Source organism: Rhipicephalus microplus, chromosome 6, assembly GCF_043290135.1.
Source record: "Rhipicephalus microplus isolate Deutch F79 chromosome 6, USDA_Rmic, whole genome shotgun sequence".
Lineage (NCBI taxonomy): Eukaryota > Metazoa > Arthropoda > Arachnida > Ixodida > Ixodidae > Rhipicephalus > Rhipicephalus microplus.
Genome location: NC_134705.1, coordinates 161,675,821 through 161,697,635, shown reverse-complemented (window position 1 = coordinate 161,697,635; position 21,815 = coordinate 161,675,821). Strand labels below are relative to the sequence as shown.

The 21,815-nt window shown below is 44.4% G+C and overlaps 1 protein-coding gene across 1 annotated transcript in view; it reads left to right on the top strand.

Moving 5' to 3' along the window:
* The first annotated feature begins 1,100 nt into the window (after positions 1-1,100).
* Positions 1,101-21,815, top strand: part of LOC119168376 (iris) — a 47,013-nt gene continuing 26,298 nt past the window's right edge. Inside the window, exons 1-4 of the mRNA XM_075867893.1 lie at positions 1,101-1,346; positions 3,000-3,188; positions 6,376-6,537; positions 7,081-7,254. Of these exons, the coding sequence (XP_075724008.1) occupies positions 1,101-1,346; positions 3,000-3,188; positions 6,376-6,537; positions 7,081-7,254 (771 nt within the window). The remainder of the gene's footprint in view (positions 1,347-2,999; positions 3,189-6,375; positions 6,538-7,080; positions 7,255-21,815) is intronic.

Sequence of the window (21,815 nt, the reverse complement as noted above, 5' to 3'; positions counted from 1 at the left end):
TTCGTTAGGTCATTGTCACCGGGACATGTTTTCTGCTGTAGAAAGATTCTTATTCGAATCAAGGTAGTTTTCATCGCAAATCTCTCAATAAGCAACATTTAATTTCTTCCAACTATTTTATAATTCACTACATTTACAATTAATATGTGATCTCTATCTAATTACTCGTTTTTTTTTTGCCAATCTCCCAGATTGGGTGTGAGCCATGCATTAAGACCATCATCATCATAATCATCAGCTCCGTCATCCGGCCAACGAAAAAGTTCAAGGTCGACGCGTGCTTCTTCGGAATAAAGCACCGCTAGACCAGCGGTCGTCCAAACCACGACTTCGTAGACGGAACTCCGCAGTACAACAGGTGACCACGACGTGCTTAGACGACACGGAAGTGAGCGACACCTGCAAAAACAGCTGGGCATTAAGAGCTTGGAAACCACGGTAGGTTTGAGAAAACAATTAAGCTTCTCAGCAATTTGTGAATGCATAAATACGGGCAAATCTTCAGCCCTCATGTTGCCAGGCCTTCGTCCCCACCCCCCCTCTTCCAGGAAGCTCTCTGCATTTAACGTGGTACTGCACTTCCCCCAGGCATTGCAAGGTGTCTGCACTTCACATGCTTTTACATGGCCTCCGTGATCGGAAGCTCTCTGCATTTAACGTGGTACTGCACTTCCCCCAGGCATTGCAAGATGTCTGCACCTCACATGCTTTTCCATGGCCTCCGTGATCGGGTTTTGATTAGACATCGGTGTGTCGTGTAATGACGTCACCAAGTGACGTCGCATTATGTGACGTTTCACTGTGACGTCACATTACACTGTGGTGTCACATGGTGACATCGTTGTCTTCATGACGTTACTATAAGAACTACGACGATGTTGACGTCATACGGTGACGTCATTCCGTGATTATGTTTTTCTTTTTGGCAGCACTCGTGTTGCCACCGTCGATAGCCATTTTTTTGCGTTTAACGAAGTATCTAAGGTTTCTTTTGTGACTTGATGAGATAACTGCGACATCCGCTCGCTACCTCTTGCGGCGGACGTGCGAACGAATCCCGCCGTCGCCTGCAGATGAACGCCGACAGAGCCGGCGGCTCGATGCCTCCGTTCAGCACTTTCAGCGGCGAGGCGTCGTCGTCGACGGGCACGCCGACTCACGTGACCGAGCTGGACCGCGTGGTGGCGTATGCGAATCGCTTCTCGCTGAAGCTCTTCAAGCACGCGGTGGCGCTCGACCCGCGCTCGACGGTGTGCGTCGGCCCGTTCGCCCTGTTCCAGACGCTGTGCGTGGCCTACGCCGGCGCCCAGGGAAACACCGAGCACCAGATGGCCAAGGCGTTCAAGGCGAGCACGCTTCACCGCTAGCTTGACTCCCGTTCATTGCGAGAAGCGCGATTGGTGTGCACTCTGTCACGCGTCGAAGCTGTGATGCCTTAGTAACGCGACTTATAAACAGAGTTGCAATCCACGTTGCACGCGAAAGGCGATTTCAAGGATTCGAAAAGGAACTTTCCCAAACCATATCTTGCAACAATTTGTGTTGAAGGCCTTTACCTAATACAGCCTCTAGGCGATCAGGCAGTTGCATTTATCGAGACACCTCTGAACACACGACAGTGGTACAGTGGAACTCGATAATTAGGGCAGCGTTTAAAATTAGGCGGGCTTGGAATAACACATCGGCCTGTTTCAGGATTATCTACGTGTAAAGTATAAATTTACGCGCATTATGCGCATTTTCATTGTTTATTATTACAGTGCCTCTTTTCACGAACGTCGGCAACATTTTGCCCTGGCGGGGTGCAAACTTGTGTCGCGGTCTTGCTGGGGGGGGGGGGGGGGGGTAGGCGTTGCTTGGGAGGGAGACGAATACAGGTGTAGCTTGAGGAAAAAAGGAACAAGTGCCCCTTTTGCGCCCCCCCCCCTCCTCTGCTGACACCCATGCGTGACAGGCGGGTGTTGACTCGTGCCGTTTTCCACTACGTGTTATGCATTTCTTCAGCCGAGCGATACAGGCGAAAGGTAAAAAAAACAACAGAAAAAGCACTTATAACGAAGTAGTGGTTATATCAAATGAACACGGTTCCCCCTTTCAATTTCAATGGGTAACGAAGTTCTATCTGCACACAAAATAAGGAATACTAGTTAATCTGTAAGGATATTTCCATTAGCGCTACAACGGAAGCTGTAGGCGTGCGCAGGGTTTTACTACTGGGGTAGAGAAAGGCGGGGAAGAGGGGGGGGGGCAAACCTTTTCTCGGCACCCCCTCTCCCCTTTATGTCATACATGGCGCCGACGATGCGCCCCCCTAGCCCCCCCCCCTCACCTGCACACGCCTACGGCAGCGTAGACATGAAAGGCCGAGATGAAATAGAAACAGGCAAACGGAATTCTTAGTACAGGACATCTAAGGTTGTTTCTAAGATTGCATGGTTTATTCTAAGGTTACATGGCAGATTGAAACGGCCTTCCCTACGACATCGCTAATATCACCTGCTTATCTGTGTTTATCGAAGAAGTGTGTGCAGTTCTGCCACCATAAACATTTTTTTTCTCTCTTTCTATTTTTGTAAACCCACCCTTTATGTGATGCCTCTTTTTGGGGACTTTCAGGAATAAAGAATGAATGAATGAATGAATGAACATTAACCACTCCTGGTGTAAGTGTTCGGCATGGTCAAATACCGAATGAGTTCCATTTTTTACTTTATTTTCTCAAGGACAATATAGAGGCGAAAACAAACGAACGTGTCTGTAATTGAAGTTGACACGAATATCCCACAAATGCGGATACCATCAATTGGTACTCCGATCGATGGTATCGATGGTATTCGCGGAAACAACGCATAGCGCCTGTCCCAATGTTCCCTTCTACACGTCTTCGATTCACTGCACTGTTTTCAAGATGAATACCAACATACTTGCCCAAATCTCTGTTCTATTGGCGTATACCGGAGTACCGTACGCGCTAAAACTTTCCATCGACCCTCTGACAGGTGAACAAGCGCTTCGAGATGCACGGCGCCTTCCAGACGCTGATGTCGCTGCTTCGGGGCAAGAGGAGCGACGGGCGCCGGGAAATGTCCTGCCGCGCTTTCGTCGAGCGAAGCCTGCAGCTGGCGCCCACCTTCGAGGCCATCCTCGAGAAGAAGTACCAGGCTGAGATGCGCAGAGTAGAACTGGCGGTATGTGCACGATATACTTGACCCGCGCTTATATGGCACATAATCTGTAGATCCAGTCATTCGAACCTCAATAACCAGCGGTCATCTGCCTTCGGTACGTGCCATGCTCGATTCGTCTCCTTGATTTCAAATTATGGTGTCCTAAAAACCCGCCGTTTGTTCCCTGACCCACGCTACCCTCTTCCCGTCTTACAGTTACGCTTATTATTATCCTTTCCATCGCTCGCTGTGTTGTCTTTAATTTAGGCTGAACTTTCTTCGTACATGTTCCTGCTGCGTAAGTACTGCATGCTGCTGGATTCTAAGAGAAGGGGAATGCGTGCGAGGGAGACATAAACTAGGCGGGCAGAGCATATTAGGATGACATTAGCGTGCATGTACAAAGTGGAAGCTGCAGGACCGGGTTGGTTGGCGGAACGTGGCAGCAGCCTTTGCCCTGCAGTGGGCGTAGTTAGACCGATTATGATGACGATTCATCCATGTATAGGTGCCAGTGGCGTAGCTGTCAATAACTTGGTTCCTCCTCCTGTTCTTTCTTAGCCTAAATAACCGAAATAACTGAAATAAAGTTACACAGATTCGTCGATGAAGCGTCATTGAAGAGCGGAATGGCGGTTTAGCCGCAAGGTCTAGGCGATGAAAGCATTAGCGACAAATTGGAATGTCTTTCGAAGCAAGGCTGGCAGCTAGCTCACTTTTTTTTTAAACCTGGCACCTGGCGAGACTCGAACAGAGCGCCGGCGTTGGCAAAAGCGGTCACTATAAATAGCGAGCGACGTATCGTGCTGTTTACGACCTGAACGCAATTTTTCGAAACAAATATACTTCCCTAGTGCGCAGACAACGTTTCAGAAAGAAGACGGACAGAACAGACCCCAAACTTACAGCCATTTTATTGCACAGATGGCGGAGATACATATACACAGTCAAGAAAGCGAGGAGATGACACAAAGAAAAAAAAACACGGCGAAAAAAAAAGAGATGGCGCTTGTGCCAGAACATGTTATTCAAATTTCGGAATAACAATTTAACTGAAAACATACTTGTGTTCATTGTCCAACAGATTAACAGACGGCACGTACACACTGCAGTTCCTGTTATGAGGGGTTTAACGTCCCAAAACCACAATATGATTATGAGAGACGCCGTAGTGGAGGGCTCCGGAAATTTAAGCAACCTGGGGACCTGCACCCAAAAGCGAGCACACGGGCCTACAGCATTTCCACCTCCATCGAAAATGCAGCCACTGCAGCCGGAATTCGATCCCGCGACCTGCGGATCAGCAGCCGAGTACCTTAGCCACTAGACCACCGCGGCAGGGAACTCAGTTTCTGCTTTGCGAATCGAACACGCTTCATGTATTTCGCGTGCCCCTTGTCCCTTATATCTCGTCATTACTTGACATTCATCATTCATCAAACCTCTTTTTAAAAAAAATACAATACCAACCAGCCTAAGTAGCCAAACGTTTGCCTTTTTTTTCTTCAATGCAAGCTTTGCGGTAATCGAGAGCACGACACGTAGAAGAGTATGAACCATCCACCGATACCCTTCTAAAGATACAGCGCCTGCGATCGCGGGGTACCACATCGTAGTGAAGGAATTCCCTGAAATTTCAATTGCAATAGGGGTCTTAAACGTCAGATTTGGGTGCACGTTAAAGAACCCCAGGTGGTCTAAATTTCCGTAGCCCTTCAATACGGCGTCTCTCATAATCATATAGTGGTTTTGGGACGTTAAACCACACATATCAATCAATCAATCAATCAATCAGTCAATCAATCAATCAATCAATCAATCAATCGGGTCTTAAACGTGCACTGAAAACCGCAGAATCAGTCCTTTCAGCAGTGCGCAGTGAAAATTTCCCAAATCCGAATATTGGGTTAGCCGAAATAATTGTTCTTACGGACGTTTTCGCGCATTCTGAGCCCAGTGAAGGCATGCATCCATTTTACGTGGCATGTGCACCACTACGACCCGCATCAATTCAAGTTTGCCCTCGAATCACTTTTTTTTTATTCTGTAATTAATACCCATCCCTCATGTAATACCCCAGCTGGGGCCTTTGAGGTATTCAAAATAAATAAATAAATAAATAAATAAATAAATAAATAAATAAATAAATAAATAAATAAATAAATAAATAAATGTGTGGTTCACTGGAGTAAAATATAAAAAAATTAAAGATGAAACTTTTCCGAGGCCTCTATGGCAGTTAAAGGGACATTAAAGAGCAAAACTATTTGTCGTGTTCTAGTGACGTACAATTTACAAGTACAAGTAAAAATACAACCGAAAAACACCATTCTTACCAGGAGACAATGCTTGGTAGTCGAGGAAACGCTCAAAAAGAGACCAGGTGAAGACGCCACTTTGAGATTCCAGCACCTAACACCACGGCGTCATAGTTTTTGAGGGCGCGTGCTGGGTGCTACACGGCTTCTAATCAGCAACTATGAAGTACATTGTTATCCGTAGGTGCCATAGACCTCGCTTACGAAGCTTCAGGAAATTTCGTCCAGCCAATGTCACGAAAATACGAATATTACATTTTAAGATTTATGACGTCACGCCCGCAGATATCGGCGCGAAATTTAAAAAGAAAACTCTAATTTTGATTTCCTCCGCCAGTATTGAACTAATGAGAGTGAAACACAAGACATTAGACTTTTCAGGGTGCGTCATGTCGTCCTAAACCAATTCATTGTTTCTCTTCGGCGTTGGTTTAATGCATCGTACACCGGATTACGCCAAGCGGCACGGTTCTTTGGTAAATCCGAAGTGCGCTAAAATTATTTTCGGGCTAACGTGCACGCCTTAGCGCATGGTACAGCGTGCTGAAGTACGCCCGCAGATATCGGCGCGAAATTTTAAAAGAAAACTTTAATTTTGATTTCCTCCGCCAGTATTAAACTAATGACAGTGAAACACAAGACATTATTAGACTTTTCAGGGTGCGTCATGTCGTCCTAAACCAATTCATTGTTTCTCATCAGTGTCACTTTAATGCATCGTACACCGGATTACGCCAAGCGGCACGGTCGTTTGGTAGGTCCGAAGTGCGCTAAAATTATTTTCGGGCTAACGTGCCTTAGCGCATGGTACAGCATGCTGAAGCACTGACGACTCGAGTCCCCTGGGTACGAACGAGCCGCGTTTTGTCCTTCGTGGGCGGTTGACGCAGGACGAGCCGGACAGCGTCCGCGAACAGGTGAACTCGACCGTCGAGAAGGACACGCGGGGCGCCATTTCGCAGCTGCTGGTCAGCGGGGTGACCGACCACGACACCCGGATCATCGTCTGCGACTCCATCTACGTCAAGGCCAGCTGGGACACCGTCTTTCCCGTGAGCGTGGGCGACGAATAGGCTTTTCTCCTGACAGCTCCCTGGGCGTCACTTCAAGGCCTGACCCCATGTGTCCGTCGCAGCGCGTCGGCGCGAGACCTTTTGACGCGCCGCCGCACCTTCTCCCTACAGAGTGAGTGGACGCGTGGCTATACGCGAAGCCGCGCAGGCTCTCTCTCTCCATAAGGAGGAGGGCTCGACGCCGCGCCAAAAAGGCAAGCGCGACGCGCTGCGACGGACACATGGGGTCAGGCCTTTAGTCCTATTTGGACTGCTGTCAACATGCGTGACCACCCCTAAAGATGCACTGCCGAGGCTGTGGCGTCGGCTTTCTGTGCTCCCGTGGAACACGCAACGAGATGCAGTGCGAAAGACGCGCATTCAACTTTCCTTGACGTTCTGTGTCGACCACAATGTTAGAAAGATGCACGAAAATAACGAAACCGCGTACACTGCTATAACACCCATTAGCGTGCAAAAATATGGTGACAAATATCCAGTCAAAGACACACTCCGTAACATCTGAAAACGCACACACCCCAGGCTACGGCAGCGGCGACCGAAAAGCACCCGTTCACGGTGAGCACAGGCCGACCGGCGGGCGTAAGCGGCGCCGCTGCCACCGCCATGGGCTCCGACCAGGGACCCGAGCTGATCCGCATCTCGGGGGTGTACCGACACTGCCGGGACGCCGACAACAAGCTGCTCGCCGTAGAGGTGAGTCGCGAAGTCAAGGCGCAGGTGGACCATTTAATAAAGAACTCGGTAGCCGAACCTCCGGACACTTTTGCGTTAGCCACGTGACCTGAGCACATGAACTCCGCGGGTGCACGTCACTGGCGGAGCAGCACATCACTGTCCACAGAGTTTCCTGAAATTACCTAGAGGGGACTCTGGCGCTACGATCGTTCAGCGACCATGGGAATGATGGGCAAAACACCATTGCGTAGTCTTCGTACTTGCGGGCGGCGAATCGTACTAGCTGCTTCGTTTATTGCTGGTTACGGCCACACGAACACACACGGAGCCAGAAGCAGGCCAGAAGTACCAAAATTAGACAAATGTGTGTACTACCCATCATTCCTACGCTCGCTGAAGCGCCGTGCGTTGCAGCTCTCATAAACACTAGCGCCAGAGTTCCCTCTAGTGTATATTGGGAAACTCTCTGTCGCTGCCCACTCTGCTTCTAGCAGCATAGCGATGCTGGAAAAAACAGAACCACGAAGTGGCATGGCGCTTCAGTTAAGCTATAGTATTGAAAGTTGGGCTATATAGTTGGTACAACAGCATTTCTTGGGTGACAGCGCGAGATCGACGAAGACGGAAGGGACCCAGACGAGCGCTGACTCATAACTGAAAGAACGGCACGAGAACGGTGAAAGCAATAAAAAGAACAAAAAAATAATGAAGAAAAGAAGCATGTCGATATCGCGCAGAAGTGTTAAAAAGGAATGTATAAAGCACCATAGGGTATCACCTAACGGTACATGTGCTGAGAAGATATGCGAACTCTTTGGCCGTCAGGTACATCGAAACCTTCCTGACGCATGGTTCAGCCGTTCGTTTCATATGGAATGCTTCTATCAGTTCCCCGGTTATTATTATTTGTATCGGCAAATTTTTTGCATCTATAGCTAAGTTGAGCGATAAAAGCGAAGTGCCGTTATTTGTTCCTGGCCATTACGTGAGCGTGTCGGTTGAAAGGAAACGTCATTGTATTAAGGCCGAAGGGTGAAATGGTTCGTCGAACGCCAAAAAAATTACCTTCGGCGTCCGGCGGCGCCGGGGACGAGCTATGATGAAAAAAAAAAGAAAAAACATAGTGACGTGACAGCCACATGACGTGAAGTCATTGTGACACGACATGACGTTTTATGCAGTTACTCAAACACCAGTAGGGAACTGCGTTCCGAAATCGGGACACGCAGTTGGCCGATCCTGCGGGTAAATTAGCAGACTGTCGCGCAATCTGAAAGCAGCAACGCAAAACACAAAATGTGTTTAACAGTTGGCTTGCTGATCAACAGATGGCGCGACAATCTGCACACTCCCATCATCTGGGCCAATTGTATACGTATTCGGATTTTGATACCGTGGAGCTTATGGGGAGTTCCGCAACTCACATGATTGAATAACTCTGGTTATATGGTGACGTCATGTGACGTCACATGATGAAGCGATCACATAGCATCGTAGCTAGGCCAGTGGGCCGATCATGTAGGCGAAACAAAACCAGGTGTGGTGCATCCGATTGGCTGAAAGTCTTCGCAGGGTGGCGGAGCAGGATCAGTACTTCGATTCAGAAGAAGGTGGCGACTTTCGCCTTCGAGTCATCTTAGGTGAAAGCGTAAGGGACTTTGTGACGTTATATATTGATGTCATCACGTCACGATGATATTTTGCATTCATCATCATCATCACCATCATCATCAGCCTGACTACGTCCACTGTAAGACAAAGGCCTCTCTCATGTTCCGCCAGTTAATCCGGTTCTGTGCTTGCTGCTGCCAATTTATACCCACAAACTTCTTAATCTCATCTGCCCACCTAACCTTCTGTCTCCCCCTAACTCGCTTGCCTTCTCTTGGAATGCAGTTAGTTACCCTTAATGACCAGTGGTTAGCCTGTCTACGCGCTACGTGCCCGGCCCATCTCCATTTTCTCTTCTTGATTTAAACTATCATATCCTTAACCCCCGTTTGTTCCCTAATCCACTCTGCTTTCTTCTTGTCTCTTAAGGTTACACCTACCACTTTTCTTTCCATCGCTCACTGCATCGTCCTCAATTTAAGCTGAACCCTCTTTCTAAGTCTCCAGGTCTCTGCTCCGTAGCTAAGTACCGGCAAGATACAGCTGTTATATACCTTCCTCTTGAGGGATAGTGGCAATCTACCTGTGATAATTTGAGAATGCTTGCCAAATGTGATCCATCCCATTCTTATTCGTCTAGTTACTTCAGTCACGTGGTTCGGCTCCGCGGTTATTACCTGCCCTAAGTAGACATATTCTTTTACAACTTGAAGTGAACCATTACCCATCTCGAAGCACTGCTCTCTTCCGAGGTTGTTGTACATTACTTTCGTTTTCTGCAGATTAATTTTAAGACCCACCTTTCTGCTCTCCTTGTCTAACTCCGTAATCATGAGTTGCAATTCGTCCCCTGAGTTACTCAGATATGTAATGTCATCGGCGAAGCGCAGGTTACTAAGGTACTCTCCATTAACTCTTATCCCTAACTGTTCCCATTCTAGGCTTCTGAAAACCTCCTGTAAGCATGCGGTAAATAGCATTGGGGAGATTATGTCCTCCTGCCTTACATCCTTCTCGATTGGTATTCTATATAAAGCACTATGGTAGCAGTTGATCCCCTGTATATTTCTTCCAGGATGTTTATATATACTTCATCGACGCCTTGATTCCGCAGTGTCTGCATGAAGGCTGATATTTCTACTGAACCATACGCCTTCTCGTAATCTTTGAAGGCTATGTACCGTGGTTGGTTATATTCTGAGCATTTCTCTATTACCTGATTGATAGTATGAATGTGGTCGATTGTTTAGTAGCCTGTTCGAAATCCTGCTTGTTCCTTTGGTTGATTGAATTCCAATGTTTTCTTTACTCTGTTAGCAATTACCTTTGTAAAAAGGTTGTATACCACAGAGAGTAAGCTGATCGGCCTGTAATTCTTCACGTCCTTGTCATCTCCTTTCCCATGTATTAGGATGATGTTAGCATTCTTCCAAGACTCTGGTACTCTTCCCGTCAGGAGACACCTCGTGAACAGGGTGGCTAGTTTTTCTAACACAATCTGTCCTCCACCTTTCATTTGCATTATTCATCATTTCATTATCATTTCATCAAATGCATCATTTGGATTTTGCATCATTCGGCCGTGAAGACCTGACGATACGTGCGCGTTGCAGCGTGTCAACGCATGGCTTCTGACGCAGCACCCCGCCCTTTCGCTCTAGAGAGAGAGGGCGCGCGGTTATGCGAAACTGCGCTCTCCTACCTTTCCGTGGAGAGAGGGCGCTGCGCCGCTCTTAGAGATGGGCGGCTAGGTCATGAGGTGGGTTGGCGACTTGCAGGACGCGCAGTAGCTTTTTTTGGGGGCAAGCGAGCCCTTCGGGGTGCAGGATAGCTAGTAACGAGGAAAACAACCAGGGAGACTCTTCGACAGGTGGTATGGACAGATACGATTCCAAAGTGGCACCAATATCTAAGATAGGTAGAGTCCGGGGCATAAATAGACGTAGCCACGAGCGCCGAGCCAATTCAGACATAGGGTATATTAACATGCAGGGTGGTAGGAACAGGCTGAAGTGGGAAGAGATAGAAGAACAGCTAAGGGAGGAGAGGCCGATGGTATACGGTTTTGTAGAAACACATCTCAGGGACATGGAACAACCTCCGAACAATCCGGACTACGCGTGGGAATATTGTAATAGAACAGAAGGCAGCAGAAAGGGGGGTGGTATTGGGGCATTCATTCATAAAAGTACAGTCTGGCAAAGGGTCAAGCAGGAGTGCAAGGAACATTTATGGCTAAAAGGGAAAGTGGCAGGTCAAATGACACTCCTTGGTTTCGTGTACTTGTGGACGGGAGCAAAGGCCAGACAGGAAAACCAAGCAATGGTAGAGTATATATCAAAGGACATTCAGGAGTTAGGAAGAGAGTGCGAGATAATTATACTAGGAGACATGAATGCGCACATAGAAGATATAGATGGGTATACCGGCCCGACAGGCAAAATGATAATGGATATGTTTGAAAGGCTTGATTTGATCATTTGCAACAGTACCGAGAAGTGTGAAGGGCAAATAACATGGGAGGTAGGAAGGCTTCAGTCGACGATAGATTATGCGCTGATGTCACATAGGATGTATGATAAGCTCAGGGGAATGCACATAGATGAAGGTGGCTCCAGAAGTCTGGGTAGCGATCACAAACGTATCAAGCTAAGTTTTGGAAGAGCAGTGAAAGTGGGAAGGAGACAAGATGAGCAACTACAGGAAAATTTTTATCCAGAAAGGCAAATTGAAATAGCCACTAAACAAATTGAGAAAGTAATCACAGAGGATAATAAGACAGTGTGGACATACACGAATCTAATTAGACTCTTTGAGCTAGAGCTTGCTAAGACGCGTGACAAGTCACCCCGGAAAAGAAGACACAAACCCTAAAGTTGGTGGGATGAGGAAGTTAAGAGAGCCATAGCAAAACGTCAGGAAGCCTCTAGGGAACACAGACATGCTAAGCAGCGGGGTGAACCGACAGATGATGTCGAAAGAAAATGGGCAACCTTTCTAAGCTGTAGAAGGAATGCATCCCTTCTGATCAATGAAAAGATTAGAAGGAAGGGAGCTCAGTGGCTGGCAGAAGTACATAAAAAAGATAGAAAGGCAGCTGCGAAATTTTGGAACCATCTAAACTCCCTAAGAAATGAAACGAGCCTAGAGCAGATTCAAATCCCGGCTGCGGCGGCTGCATTTCCGATGGAGGCGGAAATGTTGTAGGCCCGTGTGCTCAGATTTGGGTGCACGTTAAAGAACACCGGGTGGTCTAAATTTCCGGAGCCCTCCGCTACGGCGTCTCTCATAATCATATAGTGGTTTTGGGACGTTAAACCCCACATATCAATCAAATCAATTAGAGCAGAGATTTATAAATACAGCCCAAGGTGCTAGGCTAGAAGGGGACGAAGATATTGAATATATAAGAACAAAAGTGACAGAAAAATTTCAACAAAGAAGTACTTTATGCACCACAATAGACAAGGACGAATCAACTGGTGCAATGGCTCCATTTTCACAACAAGAGTGGGAAAGGGCTGAGAAAAGGGTTCCTAGTAATACATCAACAGGCCCAGATGGCATTCCAATTAGGCTGATAAAGACATTAGGTCCGAAGTCTAAGCAGGCTTTGAGAGAGACAGTGAGCAAAATAATAATCGATGGTGAAGTTCCCGATGGATGGAGACTTAGCAGGATGAGCATGATCTATAAAGGAAAGGGGGACAAAGCTGACATAAACAACTACCGTCCTATAACAGTGACATCAGTGGTCTACAGGCTGGCGATGCAGATTATAAAGGAAAGACTGCAGGCGTGGATAGAAGATGAGGGGGTGCTGGGGGAACTGCAGAATGGGTTTCGGAAGCACAGGAGGTTGGAAGACAATCTGTTCTCACTGACGCAGTGCATCGAAATAGCAGAAAAGCAACACAGGCCCCTGTGGCTAGCATTTTTGGATATCAAGGGAGCGTACGATAGCGTGGTTCAAGAGGAATTGTGGGGAATACTGGACACACTACACTGTAAACCAAATTACACCCATATAGGTGTTTTATAGTGTCTATAACTCACACCCCAACACCCCACGAAATGGGTGTATCAAGCAGGGCTACACCTATATCGTGGGGCGGATTTCCGAATTTACACCCTATGGCACAAACATTTCTTCGGGTGTAAAGACAAATGTACACCCAAGTGGCCTTAAGGGAGTGAGGGTGTAAAAGCGAATGTACCCAAGTAATCTTAAGGGCGTAAGGGTGTAATATTGCTATGACACCCTAACACCCTTAAAAAACAAAAGTAGTGTAGGGGTGTAATTGCTCAAACAGCAAAAAGGGTGTGGGGGTGTTCATGCTGAATAATGCCCCAACACCCATGCAAAAAAATACCATAATTCGAAAGTTACCCCTTTCCAGTAAGCCCCTGTGGAAGCACGTGAAAGCTTACCCTTTAGCTAGACCTTTCATGTGCAGATGTCCTATTGTAGTGGCTCCTGCCACAGTGTGGTAATCCTGGCCTTAGCACAGCTTTTATGGTGCATATATGAAGCACGGCATATAACACACGTAATCCTAGCTTAATGCAAAGGCATCACTCAAAATGAGCTGCCACACATAACACAACGTTCACAAAGTCATGCCATTGTGCAAAACGAAATCAAGCTTTATTTTATTAGGCACAGAGAACATACAGGATTCAGAGACAAATTGTACCTTAATCAAAAGTCTTTTTCAATTGTGCAAAGCAGAATGCCATTTGCTACAAAATAAGACCAGACATCAGACGTCAATGGTACGGCATGGAGCTCTAACGACCAATGCATGCATATCAAAGTGCAACAAAAGAGCCTTTATTTGCACTTAAAAATGAAGAACTAATTTTAACACGCTTCAATGCAGCACAAAAGCACAGTGCAGTGAAGCATACAAACAGCAGGAAGAGTAGTGTAATGCAGCATGCCTTATTTCTCTAATATACTGAAATAATATATCAATGCACACTACAATTGCCACATTGGTACGCCACAGTTTGCATGTGTTGTGGCATGCCTTATGCATATTATGCAAAGCTAGTGGTATTCTAATGAATGTAATGACAAAACAGTCTTAAAATGGCATTTTCATTTCACAATAACCCTTGTGTGTTCAGACATTCAGAATACTGGGGAAATAATAATACAGGAGTGAAAACAATAGGCAAAATTAGAATAGCTTAACAGTGTCACTAGATACTAACCATGCAGAATAATTGATTTAAAGATGTAAAATATCAAGCGCATCACATAATATGTCCCTCTGAAACAATGCAACATCAAAGAACATAAAATGGGCACACAAAAGCAGGGTGAAAGAGTAACCACTTACAGCTAGCAGAGGTGAAGCAGCCAAGCTATCATCTGGAGCAATATTTTGGAGCATTATATCTTGCTTTTCTAGGGAGAAAATCTAAATTTGGAGCAGGTTTCAGGAAAAACAAACACAGCATTTTTGAGCTTGAAATTTCAAATTTACAGCATTGATTGATATGTGCAGTTTAACGTCCCCCATATGACGTTTCTCATAACCACCATATGGTTATGAGAAACGTCATAGTGGAGGGCTCCGGAAATTTTAAACACCTGGGGTTCTTTAACGTGCACCCAAATCTGAGCACACGGGCCTACAGCGTTTCTGCCTCCATCGGAAGTGCAGACACCACAGCCATGATTCGATCCCACGACCTGGGGGTCAGCAGCCGAGTACCATAGCCCCTAGACCATTGTGGTGGGGCTCCAAATTTACAGTAGTACAACAAATTATACTGAATCACACACACAAAAAAGTATATGTAGAAATTATTTGACATACGCTAATTCATTCAAAATACACGAGAGTGCAGCTATTTCAACAAAAGCACTCTTGAACTGTCCCACAGTGCAAACAATGCTATCCTCCCTATATACGAATGCTCCTCGACTCAAATCTCATCCTTCACTTGTACTAGCTGAGCACAGCGCCACCGCTTGTCTAAAAATGACGCTGCGTTTCTTGAGAATCGCAGCAGATTATCCCTGATATTGAGTGACTTGCTCTGCCTAGAGACTGCGCTGGAATCAATTTTCTCAAGTCAAGGTGAAGCATTTAGTGAAGGGACGTTCTAAAATACGGGTGTAAAACTCGCAGTAGCATTTGGTGAGCTTGTCTAACTGTTTGACAGGCGACCCAGAAATTCCAGATATTCGTAAAGGAGGAGCTCAACGGGGTGGCGAAAAGAAAAAAAGTGGCATACGATTTTCTTTATCGTCGCTTAAGGCTGCGAAAACCTCATAAATCACTCTGAAAGACGGCCAGCACTTATACTAGTACTCGTTATTGAATGGCATCTGCATGGCAGAGTAATATAGGGACAAAAATATTTTGTGTCCTGTAAATCAAAAAGCACTTTTCCGCAGAGCGAAAGCGTATTCTGGCGAAAGCGACTTGAAAAGCGTTATGGACGTCATAGAAAGGGGGGGGGTAGAACTTTCATTTAAACCGTTCTACTCTTTTCTTTTGCTGTGAGGTTAGAATATAGTCAATTAAAAGTTATAATTACGGTTGACACATCTGTATTAGATTAAATGATGATGACCCCGCCTCGATGGTTTAGTCGCCAAAGTACTCAGCTGCATTTTTCATGCAGGCGAAAATGCTGTAGGCCCATTTCCTTAGATTTGGGTGCACAAGAACCCCAGGCGGCCAAAATTTCTGGAGCCCTCCCCTAAAGCGTCTCATAATCAAATGGTGGCTTTAGGACATTAAACTGCACACATCAATCAATTGGGTGGTGATGCGCAAACTTAAGTTGAATAATGGATTTTATGTTTCTTGATAAAATTAACAATACTGAGAAATAATTGAGGCTGGTTGGGCATTTCATAATGGTTTTGTGCAAAATTAGGAAATTGTGTCCAATTGACACAATTGGCACGGCTGCTGTTCTCTTGAACATGCAAATATGAATATGAAAACATCATGTAATATTTTGCTACAGACATTAAACATGTGCTGTGAATAGACATGAATGCCTGAATTGAATAGTCAATTTCATGTCAAAACCACGACCGCACAAAGAAAACACATGAACAGGACGGGTGCTCACTAGCAGCTGTTTGTAATTTATAATCATAATATACTAAATATTCATACGTACAACCTTAAAAAGGTTGCGAGCCGGCATGAAGTACTGATCGTGTTCATGCCCCTAACAAACTAGCAAAATTGCGCCGGTGCATCGCTGAAAATCATGCTGAGCAGCTGAAAGGCTGTAAAAAGAAGCATGCGTGGCCATTCACAAAGTCTGCTACTGAAGCGGTTTACAAAATACCCTTATCGTGCAGAAAGACACATGTTAGCCAGACGACGAGGCGCTGCGTCAATGATCTAGCGAGGGAGCACGCCATTACGGCAAAGAATAACGACGGTGCCCGTTCCAGAGCACATGTCACTTCATGTGGATTCACACCAAGAGCCATTTTGATGGGCTTTCACAAAAGAAAAGGGGTATCAATTGCGTTAGCAAAACTTCACTCATCATGTATGAGCTGGAAGCACGGTATCTAGCGATCATGTGTCCTATAGCGTGATTAGGTAAGGGACGGCCCGAGTAGGTTGCACAAGCGTTGACAAAAAGTGGGTATATATCAGCCTATTTCCTCAAGAAGTCAACAATTGCAAATGAGTGCCCATTCCGTTTATGTGTTTTCTTCGTTTGTGTGGTCATCGTTTTGTTGCGAAATTGACTGATATTTAAAGCAAACATGCACCAACTATCCCAACAGCAAGATCTACTACATATTAATGCTACTGCTGCACATGTAAACAACAATAGCATGTGCAGTTAGTTCCCTTAGAACTGTGAAAAAAGTGGTACTATACAGTGCCTCAGAGGAGGCACTTTCAGTATATTTTTTGGTAAATAAAGGGCTTAATAAGCATAGGACCTTTTTCTGTGTTCATGACACACTGTTAGGGTGATTTCATGCTAAACGCCCAGCCGTTTTGGCGACCATTTCAAATGCATTCGAAAAATATTGTGCTGACTAACTGTATTGAAAGCAGTGAAACGGTAGGATATTTCGGAGAGAAAAAATGTTTGGTCGCAAGGTTGCCGTCGGAACTTTCCGGGATGTCGTTTGGGTGTGTGTGATAAAATTTATTTTAAAAGTACGTTCTATACCAAACTTGGTCTACATGTTGAGTAAAGGTTCTTGTGTAAGGTGTTTGAAGCTCAGTAATATTATTGCAACTATACTGGCACATATGCTTCTAAGAATTTATCCAAAATGTGCTATGTTTGCAATTTCTTTATTGCAATACTGCAGTTTGTATGAATATCTGTGTAGTGAATACCTACTCCACGCAAGGTATATTTTGAGGAAAAAATATTTGAGACTTATCAAGCTGGTAAACTTTATGAGAAAAAAACAAATTCTACAAAATCGTAATTTTTGATCATATTCAGATGCGATTTACGCCATGTGGTGGCTTAACTAAAAATTACCTTTACACATAAATTGAAAGCAAATGAACACTTCTTTTCATATACTATCATTGAATTTTTTGTTTTAAGGAAGAAAATATTTTTTAGTATTCCCATTGGTGCCTATCTTCCCATTTCGTCATACAACAGCTGCCACCTTGAAATTTCCTATTTTCATCAATGGGAAAGTTCAAAACTTTTCTTCCTTAAAACAAAAAAATGTAATGATAACAATTGGCACATGAAAATACCTTTTTTTCCCTTTCGATGTAGGTTTGAAGGTCATATTTATTTGGACCACTCCACAGTGCAAATCTGGTCTCAATATAAACAAAAATGACGATTCTGCGAAACTCGTAATTTTTTCTCGTAATGTTTAGCAGCTTAAGAAGTCTCATAATATTATTTCCTCAAAATATACCTTTTGTGTAATTAGTATTCAGTAGTCAGACATTCATAACACACGTTGGCTAAGATCTTGTAGGCATAGTAGACGAAGAAAGTGCTTAACAGCGCAAATGACAAGAAAGAAAAGATGAGACGAGAACAGAGCCCTGAACAAACAACCAAAGTTTATTGTAAACCAACTGCAATATACAGAAAACAGAATCTGCGCATAACCACACATTATAAGCAGAATTGCACATACATGCACCATAAGGCCTACCTTATCGACAACCGGTCATATAAGTGGACCCCAGATAACTAACTTCACAGCAGTTAAAAAAATTGAGGGTGCGCTAAGACAGGAAGCGCCAAGTTCTTGAATATAGAAAGCTTCACTAATCTCGTGCTCGCGCCGATTTTTATATCCCCCGTAATCAAACACTTGTCAAGAATTGGCTGTCAACAAGACTTATTACAATGGTCTACCAAGTGGCTAGGAAGGAAACCTTTTAGAGAGTTAGCGTGCTCCCTCAACCGATCATTCATGCATCGCCCTGTTAGGCCGATGTCCACAAGTAAATAATATCTTGTAGAGAATAGCTAAAACACATTCAACATGGTGCATAGCATATTTCTTAGTGCATGCTTTTTTCTCAGGTCCTTCGCTGTTGACCCTGCGACATAGGCCAGCGAGCTTGTCGCGTGCGCACAATGCAACTCTTACACCTATTTTTCCAGCGACCTTCTTTAGCCTATGGGAAACTTCGTGTACGTAGGGAATAACAGCCTTGCTAGAATGAGGCTTGTTGAGTTTGCTCTTGCTTTGTGTCTCATCAGGCAATCTTAGTGACGTTAGGAGAGTCTCGGCAATAGAAGTTAGCAGGGGATTAGAAAAGCCTGCTTGTTGAAGGCAGTGAACTTAGAACGAGAAACTGCACTCTATCTGGCGGTGACAAGAGTCAGTTAGAATTGCCTTTAGGCAGGAAAAAGAGATGCTTCGCTTGATTACCTTAAAATTAGTGGACGTAAAAAGAAGGCTTTTCCTTGAGAAAGGTTCATACCGCCAATATACATGGTCAACCAAAAAAGCATTTCCAAGTCAAGGCATCGTAACTTGTCGTCATGAATCGAACTCCGACTTTAATTCCAGTTGCACCATTTCACGCCAAGAAATGTCAAATATCTCACCGGTGCAGATGTGTGCAATGTCTCAAGTCTAGCACCGGTTCTTTGTGACTTTTTACTCGCGCGGTATGAAAGAAGTGTCATGGCTAACTTTGATCACACGAGAACAGTTAAAGTGTTGGACTATGTTGACGACTTTTTAGTGCTTCACCGCATCGATCAATCTGACCCTTGGCGAACCACCAATGAGATATTTGACGTTTTCGGGTGTGAAATGAAGAAACTAGAAATAACGTCGGAGTTTATTTCTGACGACAAGCTACGATGTCTAGAATTAGAAATGCTTTTTTTTGTTCATCATGTATGTTGGCGGTACGAGTCATGCTCAAGAAAGAACCTCCTTTTTATGTCCGCCCATTCTAAGCTGGTCAAGTGAAGCATCGCTTTTTCCTGCCTAAAGGCAATTTTAACTGGCTCTTGTCACCGCCAGATAGAGTGCAGTTTCTCGCTCCAAGTTCACTGCCTTCAACAAGGAGGCTTTTCTAATCCCGAGCTAACTTCCATTGCCGAGACTCTCCTAACGTCACTAAGAGTGGTTGATAAGAGACAAAGCAACAGCTAACTCAACAAGCCTCATTCTAGCAAGGCTGTTATTCCCTACATACACGAAGTTTCCCAAAGGCTAAAGAAGGTCACTGGCAAAATAGGTGTAAGAGTTGTGTTCTGCGCACGCGGTAACCTCGCTGGGCTATGCCACAGGGTCAACAGTGAAGGACCTAAGAAAGAAGAATGCACTAAGAAACACGCTACGTGCCATCTTGAATGTGTTTTAGCAATTCTCTACAAGATATTTTTTTACTTTTGGGCATGGTTACATTGGCCAAACAGGGCGATGAATGAATGATCGGTTGAGGGGGTACGCTAACTCTCTAAAACGTTTCCTTCCCAGCCACTTGGCAGACCATTGTAATAAGTCTTGTTGTCAGCCAATTCTCGACAAGTGTTTGATCACGGGGGATATAAAAATTGGCGCGAGCACGAGATTAGTGAAGCTTTCTATATTCAACAACTTGGTGCTTCCTGTGTTAGCGTACCTTCGATTTTTCTTAACTGCTGTGAAGTTAGTTATCTTGGGTCCATTTACATGACCAGTTGTTGCTAAGATAGGCTGTATGGTGCATGTATGTGCGATTCTGCTTATGGTGCATGGTTATGCGCAGATTCTGTTTTCTATATATTGCAGTTGGTTTGCAATAAACTTTGATTGTTTGCTCAGGGCTCTGTTCTCGTTTCTTCTTTCCCTTCTTGTCCTTTGCGCTGTTAAGCACTTTCTTTGTCTACCATACAGCACCAACCAGTCGTATCAAGCACATTGTTAGTCTTGGAGGCGTATGTGCCAGTGAAATTGCACTAATATTACTGCGCTTCAAACACTTTACACATGAACCTGTACTTAACATGTAGACAAATTTTGGTATCGAAGAAATGAGCAGTACTTTTAAACTACTTTCCCACAAACCACACTGAAACGACATTCCAGTAAGTTCAGAAGGCAACTACGTGACCGAAAATTTTTTTTCTTTTGAAATTATTTTACTATTTCACTGTTTTCAATGCAATAAATCATCACAATTTTTTTAATACATTTGAGATGGTCGCTAAAATAGCTGGGATGTTTGGCGTGGATTGACCCATTAGTGGATCAACCTTTTAAGCTGGCGACATCTAGGCCATCTCTAGTTTTTCATAAAACTGTAACATTATGCATTGTACACAGTTTTCTACACGCACTGCTGTTGATCTGATGGCAAACTGATACTTATATTGAAAATATAAATAGGTATATAGGACACATAGCTTGAGATGAAGCCTTTCCCATCAGAGGAATGTTCCTAAAATGTACAAGATATTTGGTGCACCCTATGAGTAGCGTCCACCACTGCTGCGACCCTTTGAGTGAGGTCGTGAGCCCGGAACAGCTGCTTTCAGGTTGTGATGAGTGCACTGCATTGTCAGCACCCAGTCCATCGTAGAAGATGTAGTGTGCTTTCCTTTCAACATTCTGCATGTAAGAGATGCACAACATTCAACTAAGCATTTAAAAAATACTGGGAACAATCAGAACCTCATTATAATGTGTCTTATAATAAAAAGCTCCAGCTTCTCCACTTTCAGCTTTACCACTATTCACTTTTACGTTTACAAGCATCTGTGCATATTAGTGTACGAATGTAAGTGCCATGCTTGAGTATGGTTTTTTCACCACCGTGGTGGTGGTGAAAAAGTGCTTCTCTCTTGAATCATGCACCTACCAAGAAGCTTGAAATATACTGGGAAGCTCAAATTTCAGCGTTTATACCAAGTTTTCTTGCTAAGCTAGAATACCCTAACCAATAGGCTACTACAATGGTTGATACAAAAAATTATATAAACCCATTCAGACAGAAAAGTTGCAATATTTATCATTTACTTTGAAGGATCGTTGTGTAGACATGTACACATCACAGATGTACAATCTACTGTGTGAAAATAGTGTAAAACATCGAGCAAGCCCCAATATGGAAGGATCAACAGCACTTACAATATGACAACTGCTGCTGGAAAAACAGCACTGTGTATTTTCGGAAGCTCACCTCTAAATTTCTTCTCCAGTTACATAAATTTGGTGTACTCGATAATTTTATGTCTTTCACACGTTGCTTATTGGTCAACAAAATGATTACTTTAGGCCACGAGTTAAACTGACTACTCTCAAGAATAAATAAGATGTGCTAACCCTATTCTTCGAGTGCATGCATAAGCAGCTCATTCGCAGTTGAATTTTTTTAATTCATAAAAACAGCCATGCAACAGATAATATATCACAAGTAAGTTAAATATATGCTCAATAAGCTCTGGACTGTTGGACCATAAATATGTGTAATTTAAAAAATGCACGACAGATTGGAGAAGTAGCTAACAGAAATATATGC